The sequence below is a fragment of the Pleurodeles waltl genome, chromosome 5, assembly GCF_031143425.1.
Source record: "Pleurodeles waltl isolate 20211129_DDA chromosome 5, aPleWal1.hap1.20221129, whole genome shotgun sequence".
In the NCBI taxonomy this organism is placed as follows: Eukaryota; Metazoa; Chordata; class Amphibia; order Caudata; family Salamandridae; genus Pleurodeles; species Pleurodeles waltl.
In genome coordinates, this window is record NC_090444.1 from 118,855,798 (window position 1) to 118,874,895 (window position 19,098).

Here is a 19,098-nt window from a genome sequence, read left to right on the forward strand (position 1 = left end):
ATGTATCCAACAGTGAGTTGGTGAACCATGGAGAGACTAGAAAATAAGTAGTAGTTTTGCATATGTGCATGTTTATAGAGACCATGACAAAACCGTTTTGCACTAAGGCCCTTGTGACAGAAGGCCACCATGTTTGTTTTTGCAGGTGTTGGTAACCCATAAAGGACGTGAATGTGTTTCATTTGTGGAACAGCATAATCATGTAGATGATGAGGTGAAGGTATTCATCCCCGAACAGAAACTGTACATTTCCAGGAAAATGGAGGATGTACGCTTGACAGACGTGCAGATGCACCAACACTTTGAGCACAGTCTCTCCATAGTCTCCTCAGAACCTACAGAGGTGGCGTCAAGGTCCGTGTCCAGGAGCATTGATGTCCCTAAAAGGTAGGTGTCTGCATTGTTAGGAATAAATATCTTATTAGAGGTAGTTTGTGGACCTGCAAACTTTAGGAGTCCATATCAAACTCAAGGAGCCTGTAGTTATGTCTTTCGATCCATGCACCAGACTCCGCTCATGCACACTGTAGGTAAGCTAGCCTTTTGCACATCCTGGGCCATGATCGTGCATACCCAGGTGTGTGCGACTCTTGGGCCGCATTCTGCACACCAGCATCAATAACACAATTGCAGTTGCACTACGTTTGGAGCAGTGGGGACTTATTTTTCGGTGAGACACTATTTTTTTCTATTACAAGAACATTTGCTCAAATCTCTTGTCTTTAGTATCAAGATTCATCCCAGAGCTAACGAGTGCTGCCCCTATTCATTCCCTGATGCTTTGTAGTTAAGGACAGAAAGTAGGTATGCTGTTTAATAAGAGACCCTCAATCATCCCTATTACTACGACATCTACCCTACCATATTCTTGTTATTACTTCAGTAAGTCAGTCTTTCCCTGTTTCCAAGCAAATCTACTGAAAATCCAACCCTATTGGCATATTTAGACAGCTCTGTGATAATTTGGAAAATATTGCATCCACTGTTCCAATCATCCTTCGTGACAGTTTCATTGTGATACTCAACAATAAACACGTCCTATTTTCCCAGCTTCTGCTTAGTGGGTATTCATCCGAGAAGTCATAAACACTGAATAATTACGTGCTGACTGGACCCCGGAAATAGCTCCAGTAATGAACATGCCCTGCCTAGGCAGGTGACAGGGACTGGCACATATGATACATTGGGGAGCACAATATGAATAGTAGCTTAAGAAATCCAGATCTTAACCCTGTTTCGAGCAATCTTCACCAAATACATATTAAATAACCAAACACATGTTCAGGACTGAGGTTGTTTCTGCATTGTTTTGTACCACAAGTGATGATGTGGCCCATTTGAAATGATGCCAACCTGTGTCATCTTTATCAGTTCAACAACTTGGGGTCCTCATGCTCTAAGGGTACAAATGTATTTTCCTAGGTGTCAAAGTTTTGTGTTTGTGTAGTTGGGATTGCGGAGTATTTGGGGGGAGGTTTCATAGCTTAGAGATTTTAAGTTTATGTCACGCCGCCAACTTGGTGATTAGTGTGATGCTAGAGTAAGGATTTAATTTGTTGTGTAGATTGATCCTCTGACTGGTTGTGATTTTTCCAGTGTCTTACTATCCAATAGCTCAAACACTTTCTGTATTGTCTAGCTCCATGAACCAGTGTCTTGTTATCCATGGTTACCCTTCTCAACAACCTGTTGGCTTTTTAAACATTTTGTTTTATTGGTGTACATGGAATTCACATTGACAGGACAGGGGACAACACTAAAGGCGAATTATGCAAAGTCAGGTAACACTTCCCTTACACAGTTGATCTTTGAGAATGCTCTAATGTTACATGTACCTTTTGATATTAAATATAACGAAACCACAACGTTAACCCCTACATTACCTTCCCCCACGGTGCAAGGTATAGCAGTGATTAACTGAATGTCCTGTCCTCCTGATCCTAGACAAAGGTTTGCACTTCTCCAGCGGCCCACCAGGTTTATGTTATGGGGCACCCAGCACTTGACCGATGTAGACCAGTGAGAAGTATTGTATGTGAACTGACTGTCCCATTGCCAGGAAGGGAGTTTTGAGTGCTACAGGCGCTAGTGGCTTATCATGGCAGGCGAATGGCACCTTTAGTGACACTCTGAAGTTGCTTAAGGAGCTGGTCTCATGCCTTTGAGATACAATATTTCCATAAGTCTGCCTGCTCCTCCCTATCTAGCAATGTACTCTCGGCTTGACCCCATGCATGCATTGCCTTTGTCCATGTTGGGACTGCCAATGTGTTATTATGTTTATCACTTACTTGGCCTCTTAGCGCTGCTCATAGCCAGGTTGTACATTTACCTGACTGAGCCTCTTTGGGGTATGTTGGGGGAAAAGCAAATGCTTCTTTTCTTGTAGAGAAAGCCCATGAGCACCTTGTACTGTGGAGAGAACTGCAGTGATACCGCTTGATACCACTTCTTACATTGGGCTTTTGCATGAGATGTAGGGGCACCATGTCTTAGTATGCGTAAAGCCCTTGCATTACTGCTTTCTGATAAGGAGATGCTAGTACTCTATAGCCTAAAAAAAGATTTCTGTGTGATGGTCACCAGACGTGAGATGAAATTTACAGTGATTTTGTTGAAGACTTTTTTCAGTAGGATTTGCATAGTCAAATGCTGTGGTAAAAAATTGGTTTTAAAGCTGGCAAACCATAAGTGACACTGATTCTCTTTAGGATTTGCTCAGTGTATTGCTGCTGTTTATTCTATCTTCTCACAAGTCTGTGTTTCCCTGTTTGAAACTGTTTCTCCATATTGTGCTTCAGAAGGTCGGATGCAGTAGAGATGGACGAGATGATGGCAGCTATGGTCTTGACCAGTTTGTCTTGCAGCCCTCTCCTGCAGAGCCCCCCTAGCACTGAGAGCAGTGTTCCGGGTGAGTGTATATTATTAAGGATATATCCTCCTTATGAGCCAGATCTGAATTTTGTAGGTGTATTTTTGTATTGGTTTACAACTAGCGATGTGTACCCCACATTCTCAAGTACAGCAAGGTCTCTTGTATCTTATTGCTTTACATCAAAAATATGTTTTTGCTGATGCTTTTGCTTGAAAAGTCTTTTTAGGGGAAGGGAGAGTGTGTTGCTGGTAAGTGCCAAAAAAAGCTGCGAGGCTGCTCATTCTTGGAGGCTTTTCGGTCTTGCAAGTTATCCCAAACATTGATATATTTGTGATTGTACAAAGCTGATTGTGCAATGCATTAAATAAGTGGTAACTCCTCATTATTTGGAAACATTTGAGTAGTGTGCTACACTGTGCTGTAAGAGTTGCCAAGCGTTACGTATTGGTAGTTTGTACCAGGACCACTACTAGATCTCTCTGTGCAACTCTGAGATGTACAAGTCTGGTGGATGAATGAATTAATACTAATCGGTATTTATAAAGAGCAAATAGCTAACCAAGGGAGCTAAAACACAATTCAAATTGAGCCAAAGGATTAGCTATTCCATATTAAAAAGCCATGTTTTTAGTTTTTTGAAAACTCCAGAAAGTAAATTCCAGTGTTTAAAAGGGCAGGAAAGAAATGTGTGCCATCACTTTCTTTCCCTTCAAACCCAGAGTACTGTGAGAAGCAGAGTGCCAGTAGGTCCTAATGTTGTCCTTGGATAGTGCAACCTGTAACATATTTGGAGATAGATAGGTCCTCGCTGATTCACAGCCTGATAAGTAAGGATCCGGGTCTTACGTAGCACCCTCTTATGAATAGGAAGCTGATGTAATTCACACAGATGGTTTCAACCTGAGTCATGTCTCTGAAGCTGTAGTACAAGACGAGCTGACATATTCTGGACTATATGAATACAGTGCACAGAGTATTTACACAGACACAAATAGAGTGCATTGCCATAGTCCAGCCTTGAGAATAAATAAGAATTTCTGAGGGGCATCGCTCAAGAGGAGCACTCGAGGAACAAATTGAAAAAAACGTCCTGACCTAATCCACGGAGATTGGAGTGAAAGCCAACCACTTAAATGCGAGGAGTGGACCTCCAGCCCTTCTTATGATTTAGCTGAAGATATAAAATCTTTCCTGTAGCAGGAAACACGTGCAAGCATCAGAGATTTATGATAGTCTCCAAGGGCTTGTTTATAAGTAGCATTCACCATTGGGTCACGGCAACTCTCCACTTTCTTTTCTAAGACTTTCCATTTAGGTTTTTAGTCCGCCAGAGCCTCTGTAAACGAAGGAGCAGGGGGAGTGCTCTGCGTAGATGCCCTAGCCCCAAAGATAGACGTGGCATTTAGGGCCATGGAATCCAGGGGCCAAATAAAAGGGCATCCTCCTCTGTCTTACCTGACCAGTATAGGAAACTGGGTTTTGGTTGCAGTACCCCCCCACCCCCCTCCCCCCTTTTTCTCCACCTTTTATTTGATGCAACTTAACCAGCCTGCCACCACAGATGAGTTTCTGACCCCCAAGAGTAAGCGCCTACGCTCTTGGGTGGTCAGGAACAAAGCCTGCTCTGGCAGGGGTGTTCCATATCCCTCCCAAAAAGATGACATGCAAATTAGCATTCCAAGGCAGGGAGCCTGCTGCCTTTGGTATGCAAATCTAGCTTCCCTCAAGAGGTGAGGGGATACCAACCCCCCCTGAAAAGGGCCCATTTGATGCCTGGACAGGGAGGAAAATTAGCTATGCAGGAGGTGTGTTGCACTTGCAGGCTGGACACAATGCTAGGGTGACCAGCATAAAGTGAGCACAAAGTTAGGAATCCCAACATCTTGTGTGTGGAGAAATTAGGAATTCTAGGACAGGGTGATGCCCATTCCCCAAAGGAAGTGGTCACCTCGGGGCCCATTGGCTACTACCCCTCACTCCCCTTAACTTCTCTAAATTGAGTATTTAGGGGACCCCCTGATATAATGACTCGAGATTTAGACCAACACAAAGAAGGAGTGGACAAAAGAAGACTGCTGACCCGAAAACTAAGAAGCACAACTGACTTGGCGCCAACCCTGCCTGCTGCATCTGACCCTCGTGGAGAAACATACTTGTCTGCCGCTGTGCAGACTCCAAGAAACCCAGAGAGCTGCCAGTGCTTCGCCAATCGCCAGAAAAATCTCCCTTGGATCGGAGGAGCAGATTCTCTGCAACTGCTGGAACCACTTGTAAAGTTCGGTACACTGCCCTGTTGGCCATCGGACCCTCCGAGGGATCATCGAGCCAAGAGAAGACTTGAGCCCAGGAGGTCAGCCCACCACTGAGACGCTGACCACCCAGGGGCTCCCTGCACCTATATCTGGGGTACTGACCCCTTACAGTGACCAAGGCTTGTTGGTGGTCCAATCCGGACTCCAACAGCACCAACACAGACCTACCATCGAGGACGTCAGGATCCATGAGGCCATTCAGGAGAGTGGCCCTACTTCCCTCTTTCCCCTATGCACCAGGTCACCAAGACTCAGCCTGTCTCTGGCCACTGCGACCCGACTCCTCAAAACACCCCTCTAATCCCGAGCCCTGCAGCCCGAGGTAGTCTATGGTGCCCTCGGAGTCCTGAGATCCTCTGGAGCTGAGCACACCCTTGGATTTGACAAGACTGGACTCCCAGTCGCCGCCTGCATCCTCTTTCTGCAGGCCCCCCGCTGCCTTGAGTGTCTCTGGTGACAGAAATCTGACACCTCAGAATACCTCTGTCCCTGGCTGCCCCAGCCTGAGGAAAAGCTGACTATAGGTGTCCCCATGTCCCTGAGCATCTCAAGAATTAAGCCTCTCTGTTGGTTTGCCCAGATGGGCCCCCCTAACCTGCTTGCAGCATTTTGGTAACCGGACCGTTCCACATTGAAATGAATGGGACTCCAAATTGTGTCCATGGACCCTGCCCCGTACTCACCTTAAGTCCTGGAGAACAGTGCTGTAAGTCGTTGTAAAGTGTCCGAATGCAGTACAAGTTTCACAGTATCATAGGATAACATTACCGCACCCAAAAATAGCATTGTCAACTTTTGAAAACTCTAAAAATGTATAACCTGAAATGTACTCCCCTGATGATCTTGATATCTAAATGTATATGAAAGTATGTGTTATTTTTATAAATTGGTGTTGGATTTCTTTGAGTGTGTGTCTCACTTACTGCATTTGTGTGTGCAGTACATGCTTAGCACTACTCTCTGATATGCCTAACTCCTCTGGCATCGTTTTTGGCAAATAAATACACATTGCTACTCTTGGAAGAGAGTCCAATGCATACAAAGCATCAGAAGATCACAAAATATGACCCAACTGACGTAAAAGCGTAAACCATTCACCAAGTATGAAATGAAAGTCATCCTTGCGTCTATTTTCACAGGTGATAACAGTGGAAAATTGTTTGTCATGTTTGTTGGCACCATGAACTGGCAGCATCTTATGCTGGTGGTGGACAACACATCGCTTAATTTCATACACACTAGTTACCCATGCTCTCTGTGTGCTTTCAGTGGTGAACTAGTCTTTTCATTTGTTGGTTGAGTTTTCCTCACTTTTATCACCCCCCCCCAATATTTTAACTCCAATGCTCTTCTTCTAAAAGTGATGGGGAGCTTCTGGAGAATTAACTGGGATTGATCAGGGATTCAGACCTCGGACAGTAGAACTGCAGGAGTCTGCAAACTTCCAGACCAAAATTTTCTAACCTTTACGCCCTCCCTTCATCACTTCAGGATAATGATGATTCCTCCGCCACTGCACACCACTGGGACTTGCTATGCGCTTTAGGTATTTAGGATTAGAAAGCTAAATGTCATTTGAAAGGCTGTCTGTAGTTTTCTTTAAGTAGATGAAGGAATGGGCACATATTGGACACCTTACAACAGTTATACAAGTTCTATGGTTTCATTTTTAACAACTTTTTTAACTTTGAAGAATTTAGTTGTCGGTCGTACACTTCATAGGCATGTCCTGCGTAGTGTTTGAGTGCACGTCCTTGACTGTGACTTCTCATATCACGTAGCATAGAAATAACATTTTTTGATCTGAAACGTGCCATAATTGCCGAAAAAATGCTACTAAAATGTGGCAGAGCTGTTCTTTCTGAATCAGTGTTTTAGGAGTATCTGTATAGCTGATGTGCAGTTTCAGCATTTTTTGTAACTTGCAAAGCTGCTGCTGTATTTGCACTTTTTAATTTGGTCACATAGAAGATGTGTATACTGCCTACAGCATTTACACAAAAAGACAGTAAACTACTTTAGGTTCAGCAAGAGCAATCAAAGAGCTGGGAGATGAATAAAATGCCAAGAGTTTCCCTCATCTCAAGCCATTGAATAGCCAGTGTATATCAGGATACCTTTGCTCGCATCAGATCATTTTCTTATTCTTTCAACATTACCTGTATTTGTCTTGTTGAATAAGGTACAATAAATACTGCTTTGTTAAAAATGATAGCAGCACTTGCATCTGCTGGCAAAAAACCCCATTCAGTCTTTTGTATTTAATCAGAATAATGTATTTTTAACATGCTCCGTAATGGTGCACTTTTGTCATTTTTAAGTGTTACAGACAGGTGTTACTGTTGCCTCGCAAAGGGCTAATCAATTTATGAAGTGAAAGGCTGCCGTAGTTCAATATTTTCATCTGCAAGTCACAATAGATGTCTGCAGGAAGCATTTATCTCACTGGGCCATGACCATCATCATTTCTGCCAGTTTTGCTTGGCTGGTTGTATAATAGAAGCAGATTCATTTCAAAGAGCTTTTGGGGGTTCAGGACATTTTTGTTGCATTTTGCAATGTTCCACAAATATAATTTACAAGCTGAAATTAAGTTTCCACATTTCTTCCTACCTTGTTGTGACCCTCATAGCCACAGTGCCCCACTTCACCCAGTCTAGAAAGTAGTCTGCAGAAAGTGGTAGCGATTCATGTAGTTTGCCGAAGTAAGTTATACATTTCTCTACTTCTGTTATACAGCTCCTCAGACAGCTAGTGACTCCTGGAAGGAGAGCGGTGATGTTTCAGACAGTGGCAGCAGTACTACCAGTGGGCACTGGAGTGGAAGCAGTAGCATTTCCACACCTTCACCCCCACACCTTGAAGCCAGCCCCAAGTACTCAAGTGAAGCTTTCGGCCCTTCTCAGGTAGATGAAGGATTCGAAACTGATCCGGATCCATTTCTTCTGGATGAGCCGGCTCCCCGGAAGAGAAAGGTGATGAAGCATATAGCACTCTGCAGTTTGGCTAAAAGTATGGTTTGTTCTTGAAAGAAGGCAACTGATTGCATATTTTTACTTACTACTTAATTTCAGCCCTGATCATCAAACACATTTATGAGAGCTATCTTTATTGTGCCAAAGACCTAACTCGCATATCATTTTTTTTTTAGAACTCTGTAAAAGCTATGTACAAATGCCTGTGGCCAAATTGTGGAAAACTCTTGCGCTCCATTGTAGGCATAAAGCGGCATGTTAAAACCCAACACCTAGGGTAAGTTGTATTTGTAAAACTTTGCCTAATCAGCAGTGAATGATCTTGAATAATGTATGCTGAACTGTCCTTAGCTTCCACAGGACCAGCAAGAAAGCTGTCCAACCTGCAGTTTCACAGTGTTGGATTGAATTTCAGGTTTGTCCTATGCAGGGAAGATTTGTTTCCTCATAAACACAGCAAAGTCCCTTCTCATTTTGGGACTTTTTAGAAGGTACATACTTCCAGACACTTCCGGGTCAATCTGCTTTGTGCAACCGACCCGTATTTCATCGCAGTTAGCCTCAAATCTCACCTAGACCCCTGTCGCCTGTGATCATTGTCTACCGTTGGGACTGTTGTGCTTTTTGGCACCATTTTCTCTAAAATGTTGACAAAATTATAACTCTAGTTTCCCTTTTTGAATTTTTGTTAGTTGTGTGCCATTTAATTAATAATTTTTTCTCTTTATAATTTAGAGTGCCATTTTTATTATGTTGTGTTTTCTACTGTTAACTGTTTTCGTACTTCTAAATGCTCTACACATTTTGCCTAATTTAGGCAATCGCTCTATGCTATAGCAATCAGGATTGTTGAGCGTAGGTTTAATTTACTGAAACCTTTGACTGGACCTAACAAATTAGTGACTTTTACTTGTAGAGGACTTCTAGCCACCCTAATTAATAATTCATTTTTTCACAGCCCACAATAGCAGTCTGTTGGCCAGACAAACTCTTACCAAAAAAACAACACACAAGAATGCAGCTGATGTTACCAAAATGCTACCCTAATATAAAACTATTCTAGATGTTGAACCTATTTTACTTGACATGCTATTTTTCTGACTATCTAATGACTAGATAGGAATTGTGTGAATAAAACTCTGTGACTTAGAGTAAGTGTTATTTCTTAAGCCTTTGATCCCAAAATCTCAATAGGTTTGTCAACTTGCTGTCACAGACAGAATTGTTTTTTAAATTTGGTTTCTCCACACCTTCAGGTATTCATATCATTAATGGGAGTCAGAATTCTGCTTTAGCCGTACGTGTGATATTTTGAGGAGAAGCTCTTGTCTAAAGAGTCAAATAGAAATAATGTTCTCTGCAGAGGAGTTTAAATGTGCCTTTAGATCATTGTGTTTTAAGCAACATCAAATGCCTACTTGAATTAGCTTGATCCTTGGATGATGTGTGTGCTTCTGAAAGGGTCATTTAGGGGTTGGTATGGCTCTACTCTGTTCTGGCAGGGCAGCAGAAATATATAATCTTCTGGCCTTCCTGCTGTCTAGAGCCTGCTGTATTGAGAGATCTCTGATTTTTGGCAGAGATTTCTATGCCTTCAGAGGAGCCACTGCCATAGTGGTTCCCCTGAGGGCACTGTAAGCAGCTACCATGCTTCATGTGGCTGCTCTACAAACTATTGTGTTTTACGATACCAAACTGCCTAAAAGAGAGTTCGTTTTTTAAAAACAAAAAACATGTCACCCAATACCCTGGGACTTGGTCATTACTGTCAGGCTTTTTCCTGGCACTATTGAACAGGAACAAACATACACCGTAAATAGGGTAGACGGTCGAAGGTGCTTAGACCAATGGCCTGATGTCCGTGAGGGTCCATCTATCTAAAGATTTCTCTGGCACAGCCAACAGGCACTCTGCCGGCAGAAACATGGCAGTTTGACTGACTACGTCAAGGAGGTGGACCGTCGGTTTGGTAGACAAGGTACTATGCCGCAATTGTGACAGAATACTCCACTAAAATGATAAATTGCCCCTGCCAGTCCTTTAAAAACCACTACTAAATATCCTATAACCCAAATTAAAGAAGACGTGTCCAAACATTGATTTCTGTTCAAAACTAATACAATTGTTTTATTTTTTTAACACTTTCCTCATACGATAGTCTCAGGGCGTTAACCTGTAACAGGACCAGTTGTTCAGCTACTGAGTGAAATCTTGCTGTGATGTATATCCATGTCATCTGAAAGGCAAAATGCTGTATACCAACAGAATATTCTGGAACTGGGGTACATGTTCATACTGGGCGTGATGGTTTTATATATATATATATAAAACCTAGTGGCAGTCTCCACTTTAACACCGTTTGATGAATCTTCACAAATTCTTTCCAAAAAAGTGTTGCAGTTATTCTTGTTGCTCACAGAAAGTTTCGGGGTGACTTTTCAAGCGGGGCCGAGAAAAAAGGGGGGGTCTCGAGTTGTGTTTCCCATGTTTTTTCCCATAGGACCTTTAGACACATCTGCAGCCCTCACCTGTCCCTGTAATATATACAGGGACCCATGGCCCCCGCACCACGGTACCACCACGTCCCGGGGGCTATCTTCACATTGGAGGGGGGCCATGCGGCCCCCGTCGAGGAGCGTCTGATGGCCCTGAGCTGGTTCCTGCTATGTCTCGGTGTACCCACCCCCAGGACATAGCTCGATGCTGTGGCTTGACTGCAGCAACTAAGTCACAGCAAACACTCCGCTGTTTGACAGCAGGACATGTAGAGCAGGCCCGCTGTCAAACAGTGGAGCTTTTACCTCTGTCCCCTGCATGCGCGCAGGGAACAGAGATGGAATGCTTCAGCAAGCAGGGTGCTGCTGAAGCAGTGGCACCTCGAGGGAATTTTAAGGCTTCACCTGCAGTGCCAGGTAGCCGTAAAGACGATTTTGTTTAAAAAAAAAAAAAAAAAAAAGACAAATATGTAGAGACCGCGGGGGCTCTCTTGCGGTCCCAGATAGCCCATAACGGGCTTAAAAAAAGAAAAAAGGATCAAAAAAATAAAAACAATAGGTCAGTCTGAAGGTCACAGACCTTCACACTGAGCATTGAGGTTTCGAGTCCAGCTGGACTAATTTCCCTTTAAAAAAAAAATTACAAGTTAATATATCTTTTTCAAATGACAGATACATTTTTTATTAAAAATTGTACCCAAATATCTAATTTTTAGTATATCAGACATCAAAGCCTGTAAAACTCTCTATCTCCCCCCCTTTTTCTTTCTCTCCATCTCTTTCAATCAATTTCTTCCACTGAGACACCCACTCAGATATTTATGCAGCGACTCACAGACCCACTAAGACCCTCATGCACTCTCACAGCCAGACCCTCACGCACCCACTTACAAACCCACTCAGACAGTTACGCACCCACTCACAGACCCACTGACACCCTCATTCACCCACTCACAGACCTGCGCACATACTGACGCACCCACTGACCAGTAACATCTGTTTGGTCCCCAAGTGGACCAAACATTAGAAAAAATGAAAAAGAGAGGTTGCAAGATTGATGGGAGCACTTCAAACCCACTCTCCTTATGGTTCCTTGTGGCATCTCACATACAAACAGGAAACCAAACATATACCATCAGATGCCTCTACTGCCTCATATAGGCAACTGCATCAAACCTCCTCATCAAGGGGATATTACAGAGGCACATACGTATTGAGGAAATAATTCCAGTGGTCATGGCAAAGGAGGCTCCCCTCGTACCACTCCTCCACCTCCAAACAGAGACTCTTTCATCATTCCCCCCAACCATTCAACACCTTTCGGGGGACAACTACAACATTTCCTCCATACCTGGAAAACCATAAACAGATTAGTGGGTGTTGGATATTAACCAGTATGGTTCTTGTCTGGAGCTCATCAAAAGACCTCCAAACATCTCACCTTGCAAACACAAACTTTCCACAGAACATATAACCCTCCTCATACAGGAAGTACAGGATTTCTTGCTCAAATGAGCCATAGAACCTGTCCCTCTTCAACAGAAAGGTTCAGGAGTATAATCCCTATACTTTCTGATCCCCACAAAAGACAGATCCCTTTGGCCTATATTAGACCTCAGCCCATTAAATCATTACATCTTATCAGAGCATTTCTATATGGTAACTCTTCAGGATGTGATCACTCTACAGCAACAGGGCGACTGTATGTCTGCACTAGACTTAGAATGCTTACTTACACATCACAATCCATCCAGTTTACCTGAAACACCTCAGACTCAGATTCGTAATAGCAGGAACACATTACCACTTCAAAGTGATTCTATGTGTCCTCTAAATGTCTAGCAGTAGTTGCAGCACATCTGTGCAGACACAGCATCCATGTCTTCCCATATCTGGACGACTGGCTCAATAAAGCCAGCACAATTCCTTTGTGTCCACAACATACTCAGACCACTCTACATCTTCTCCGTCAACTGGAGTTTACCATCAAAATAAGTCACACCTTCACAGATTCAGCCGTATCTAGGAACTGTTGTCAACTCCTACCCATATACAACCAGAATTCAGAACATCACAGCGTTGATACAGCAGTTTCACTCCAATCAACCCATAATGGTCCAACCAGTTCTACAACTTTTGGGCATGATGACATCTTGCATTGCAATAATACCACATGTGAGACTACATACGTGCCCACTGCAGGAATGTCTGGCAAGCTAATGATCTCAGTCACAGGGTCACTTTCAAGATCTAGTGTTGGTTGACAGCCACACCCATTACTCTGCAGTGGTAGAACACACAAAACTTATTAAAAGGGCGGCCGTTCCTCGACCCTGTTCCCCAGATCATTCTCACAGCAGATGTATCCCTGACAGGATGGGGTGCTCACCATAGGATCTTACCGTTCAGGGTCTTTGGTACTCCAACCACCAGACTCTCCACGTCATCGAGCTTCAAGCTATTCACCTAGCATTGAAAACGTTCCTAGTTCACCTGGTTGTCTTGGTCCTGACGAACAACATGACTGCCATGTTTTATCTACAAAAACGGGAGGAGGACACCCTCTCTACAGTTATGAAGCATATCTTAGAGGATTTGGCATTGGGTAATATGTCACAACATTCACCTCCTAGCGAAACACCTCCCAGGGACAGACAGTGACTTTGCTGACCTTTTCAGCAAGATGTGGCAACAAGTCCACGAGTGGGAACTTTACCCCTGAGTCCTCTTACCATACTTCCACAGGAGGGAGTTTTCACAGATAGACCTGTTTGCAGCCAGAGACAACACAAATTGCCCAGACTGCATTTAGGCTCCCACACCTACTATCCAAGGGTAATGCTCTATGGATGAACCAGTCAGGGATATTTGCCTACGCTTTTCCACCTCTCCCTCTTCTTCCGTTAGTGGTTCAGAAGCTCAGGCAAAAGTCTCTCACCCTCATTTTGATAGCTTCCACTTGAGCTTGACAACCATGGTTCACCACACTACTTGAACTTTCCATAGTGCCCCACAAGAAGTTTCTCCTCAACCCAGACTTGCTCACTCAGAACCATGGAGAAATCAGGCACCCAACTCCAAAGGAACTCGCCCTTGCTATTTGGCTCCCAAGGTCATAGAATGTGGTTATCTTAATCTCCCACCAGAATGCATGACCAATCTCAAAGAAACTCTTAAACCCACAGCTAGAGCATCTTATGCCGCTAAGTGGGAAAGATTTGTTTTCTACTGCCGTGATAATTTGATCCATTTGATGTAACTGTTCAGAACATTGTCTGCTACCTTCTTCACTTACAGACCTCTGGTCTAGCTTAGACTTCAATACTCCTGCACTTAGTTATAGTGGCTGCATACCTACAAAACAGACAATAACTAGTACCTTGAATAAGGATAAATGTTAAGGCATTCATAGAAGGACTTAAAAGAATAATTCCACCTAAAGCCCCCCTGCGCCCACATGGAATCTCCACATTATAGGTCCACCATTCAAATTATTGCATAAATGCCTCCTCCAATTTTTATCTTGGAAGGTCCCTTCTTTGGTTACCATCACTTCACTTAAGACGTGTTAGTAAGCTCCAGGCACTAACCTTGAAAGAAACTTTCTTCTAAATAACACAAAGACATGGTAGTCCTTTGAACAAACCCAAAATTCCTTCCAAAGTTGGTTTCAACTTTTCATCTTAATCAGTCAATGGAATTATCTGTATGCTCGCTGCAACCTGATTGAGTTGCAGAAAGGGCCTTTCATACACTAGATGTAAAAGAGATTTAAAGTACTATATAAAAAGATCTAAAGAGTTTGTAAAACTAAGCAACTCGTTGTAGCCTTTTCACCCCCTCACAAATAAAAGCCCAAATCGAAATTAGGCATTTCCAGATGGATAATTAAGTGCATTCAGACATGTTACGCCAAAGTTAAAATAACTTTGCCCACACCTCTTGGAGAACATTCTGCATGTAAGATTGGAGCTTCGGTGGCTTCCTGGGCAATGTACCAATAGCTGAAATCTGTAAAGCAGCTACATGGTCTACTCCACACACTTTCACTAAACATTATTTTGTAGATGTGTAAGCATGCCAACAAGCAAATGTAGGACTGGCAGTGCTACATACTATTTTCGAAACAACTGCAACACCCACAGGTTAGCGACCGCATTCTATAGGACACTCCTTTATAGTCTATGCAGAGCATGTGTATCTACAGCCACACATGCCATCGAACGAAATGTGTTATTTACCCTGTAAGCATCCATTTGTGGAATGTAGTGCTGTGGATTCACATGCGCCCACCCTCTTCCCCGGACACCTGTGGCTGTTGCAGTACCTCTTTATATTTTCATTTGCATTGACACCTCATTAGTAACACTTAGTCACACTCCATTCTCACCCAACGGCGGGAAAACAATCTAAAAATGGAGTTGATGCCATACACATTATTATTGAGATTAGGAGTCACTTTAGCTTGTAACACGAGAAACTTCTTCAAAGTAAAACAACTTGAACACATGTTTTCATTTGAAAAAAAGGCAAAATAGAAAAAACAAACATGCAGAGCGGTCAACCCAAAATCTCTTCAGTGGATGCATGTTCTCCGCTAACTGATGCTTGAAGGGTAAGTAACATATTCCTTCCTATACTTCAAAGTTGGCAGCCATAGTGCATCTAAACACACTGTGGTGGCCGTCTTAGAAGTATAGAAAATAGCTCTCTGCAATCTTGAAAGATAATCTTCTATACATTCAAGACGGTTATCATATTGTGGTTAAATAGTAATCCAAGATAGCTGTTTACTGCTAAATGCTTTGCCAATGTTTGTGGCCCCATTGGTAGAGCCAAAACTGGCAAAAAACAAATACTGACAGAGCAAAAAAATCCTTATTTTTACATGGTCAGTAAACACCACTAAACCTGTTTCTTAGTGCTAGGGCTAATATGAATGTGTAGCAGATGGATACCTTGGGGTAGAGACAGAAGAAAAAGGTTTTCAAGATTCTCCAGTAACTCATATGGGCGTAGGCGGACTAGTGTTTGGGAGTAGAGTTCTAGAGCAAAGTGGCATCTACTGAACAATTTCTGGAAACGTTCTAATTTTGTTAGAAATTGTTCCTCTGTAAACATTGATCGTGCACTGATTCTTAAATGTGATTTGAAAACCAGATAAATGAACTCTTAGATTACGTTTGGATCCTTCCTTTGACATCCTTCTTCCTTACATATTCAGTGCTTGGTAGTGTATGACACCAAGCCTGTGAGTCTCTGGAATATCCTTTGCTGGATAAAGAAACAATTACTAGCCTTTAAAAAACAGAAGCCAATCCTGTATCCTTGGTTGTATATGGCTTTGCTCACCATCTTTTACCTTCTTTAAATCATAATCCAAGTTGGCTCCTATAAAGATAAATTTACTGTCTGCAGAGTAAGAAATCTTCACCAGCTGCTTGGTGAATTACTCCTCAAATAAGGGACTTTGTAAAATACAAAAATCAAAGTAACTTGTCTATAATATTATCTGTCAAACTGTCTTGAATTGTTACACTTTCTCATTATGAAATCTTCTCCTCAGTCCCAGTTTACTTTTTATGTCTGTTTCAGTTACTGCTCCCGTCTATAGAGCTTCCAAACTAATAATTGCTAGTCTGCCTTCTGGAAATATATTATGCACTGAATATCTTAAGTTCTTTCTTCTTCATCTTCCACTGACCTTTCAGTCTCTTTGCTCACTCCTTATGTTTCCTCGCCTCTCTTGTAACCCACCATAGAGATGCCACTGATTCCGATCAACATAAGCGGGAAGAAGACTTCTACTACACAGAAATTCAAATGAAGGATGAGGCTGAGAGTGAATCAGTTGTAAGCCAAACGCCAGCAGTCCCTGTGCCTTCAGTCATTCCGCAACCCCTTGTAAATCCAGAGATACTTCCTCTCGATCTGCTGTCGCCTGAGACTCCCCTTGCCAGTGCTCTCAGTCAATCTGCTCCTGGTTCTTTCTGGCACATCCAAGCAGATCATGCCTACCAGGTAAGCCTCCACCCAGACATGGATTTGAAATTCAGAGTGATTCTGTTTGAGTGCATTTTGTACAGCTTGAGTTTCTACTGGCTAAAATGTTAATTCTCTTCCAGGGGATCCTCATCAATAGTCATAAACATTGAATATTCCCGGAGCATATATAAAAATACACACATATTATACATGTGTAAAACAGCAATGCAGGCTATCATGTTAAAAACAGGCTAAAAAGCTTTTTTTTTCTATGAAGTTTTTTTTTTTTTTTTTTTTTTTTAAATACTACAATAGAGCATAAATAAGTACCCAAGCTCCTAAAACTAGGCTTGGGGAAGTAAGCAGTAGCAAACTCTAGTGAAAAAATAGAGAAAACTGCATTGAAAAACAATGAAGCATTCTTAGCCAATAGGCTGCATGTAGGTTAACACAGGAGAACCATAAAAACTTTGGCACTGTGCCTTTAAGACCCTGAGCACCTCCAGTATCCCACCATGCCTCAGGGGTGAAGGAAAGGTGACAGTTGGTTTACAGTTAGGTCAGTTCTTTTTTCCGGCTTCTTCTGAGAGGATCCTGGAGCATTGAGCTCTCAGTTTTTCTGAGTTTTCCTCAGAAAAATTCTTTAAAAAAGCGTTTTTTTCACTTTCACTCGACAAGTAACATCTTTGTCTGAGCTAGGAAGGTTTTTTCTGACAGAAAAATGCCTTCTCTTTTTGTCAAATGCCCTGCTTGTGGGAAGAAGAAGGCCCAGTCAGATCCCCACTCTCTGTGCATAGTGTGCCTGCCTCAGAGTCACTGCCCTGACACTTGTAAGTACTGTAAGAACATGTCTAGGAGGACTCTGAAAGACAGAGAGAAGATCCGACTTCATGGGCTTCAGGAGAGGAAAAGAACATCGTCGTCCTCACTCCCCAGGCATCCAGAAGGCCATTCTCAGGAGAGAATGGCCCGGTCGACGTCGACAGGTAGGAAAATACCTGTTTGTTCACCGTCGACGTCGTCTCTACCACCGTCCCACCGGCATAGGTCGACGGTGACACACCCGACGTCGAAGGGAACGGCGTCGAGGGAACATCAGAGCAGGGGCAGGTCTCCGTCGACGGAAGCCCGCCGATCGACGTCGAGCCATCGCCGGCGTGCCCGGTCGCCGCCAAAGGCTGTGCGCCCCCCGACGTCAGGACACACGGCGTCGAGATCTCCATGACGGCATGAGAAACATCCGCCGTCAACCTCCCATCGCTCCACGTCGAGGCACACGACGGCGAGCAGGTCGAGGTCCAAGGAACGCCGTTCGACGTCAAGGCACTCAACGTCGAGGCAATCAACGTCGAGGCAGGACCAAGCGACTGGGCGTCCTTTGACGTCGAAACAGCCATCGACGTCGACGCAGGTTTTACCTGTCCAACAGGGAGCAGAACATCGCCCCTCGCCAGACAAGGCTCAGTCTCCAGTGGTCTCCATACCGAGAGACTCTTCTCGGTCAAGAGCATCTCCTGGGCATGTCTCGCCCATCAACCTATCTCCGAGATGGCTGGAGAGCCTCAACAGACCAGCGGCCTCCCCAGATTCGCAATATTCGCGAATGTATTCACCCACTGCCTCCCCGCCAAGAACGCCATCGCTGACAGCCGGGGCAGAACGGGCTCGTTCAGCTCCTCGACAGCCGACCGCGAGGCCTAGGCGCTCGGCTACAGCGTCCCGCAGCAGATCTCGCTCTCAACGGAGATCCAGGTCGCGCTCAAGAAGATCACCCTCTGGGTCTTCATCAGGTTCTTCTGTCAGGCGTTACTCACCTACTCTTACAGATTCACCACCTGCTAGAGTCTCGCCAGTGGATGACATAACCACTTTCAACGAGGTGTTGCTAAGAGGAGCGCAGAAACTCAATATAGAGGTTCCAGAACCGTCTACCTCCTCATCAATCATCTTTGAGACGCTACAACAGAGATCAGCGTCGAAAAAGTTGCTGCCTCTAGTGCCTGGTTTGTTGCAGCCAACCATGGACACTTTTCTGGCCCCAGCCTCGCTTAAGTCTGCCCGGCTCGGATTCTTAAAAAGTACAAGGCTCCAGAGCAAGACCCTTTATTCCTGAGGAAGGATCCGCCACCAGACTCAGTGATCATAGCTGCCGCCCGAAAGACCCACTCGGTGGCATCTTCATCCACAGTACCCCCGGATAAAGAGAGCAGGCATTTAGACTCTCTGGGAAGAAAGATGTGCGGGACAGCGGCTTCAGCAATGAAGGTCTCTAGTGCGTCTGCGCTCCTGGGCAGGTACGATCGTTCTCTGTGGGATTCCCTCAGTAGATTTACAGAAAAACTGCCCAGAGAAGACAGGCAAGATTTCCAAGAGATTCTACAGGAAGGATGCCTGGTATCTAACCAAGTTATCAGCGCGGCAGCGGATGGGGCGGATTTGGCGGCTCATGGGTACGC

At 43.9% G+C, this 19,098-nt stretch overlaps 1 protein-coding gene across 5 annotated transcripts in view; it reads left to right on the forward strand.

Moving 5' to 3' along the window:
- ZNF395 (zinc finger protein 395) overlaps positions 1 to 19,098 on the forward strand; it is a 107,944-nt gene that overhangs the window by 59,073 nt on the left and 29,773 nt on the right. For all 5 annotated transcript variants that reach the window (XM_069233770.1, XM_069233769.1, XM_069233768.1 and 2 more), the window contains 5 exons: positions 146 to 387; positions 2,802 to 2,911; positions 7,927 to 8,162; positions 8,339 to 8,439; positions 16,420 to 16,678. In XM_069233770.1, the coding sequence (XP_069089871.1) occupies positions 146 to 387; positions 2,802 to 2,911; positions 7,927 to 8,162; positions 8,339 to 8,439; positions 16,420 to 16,678 (948 nt within the window). The remainder of the gene's footprint in view (positions 1 to 145; positions 388 to 2,801; positions 2,912 to 7,926; positions 8,163 to 8,338; positions 8,440 to 16,419; positions 16,679 to 19,098) is intronic.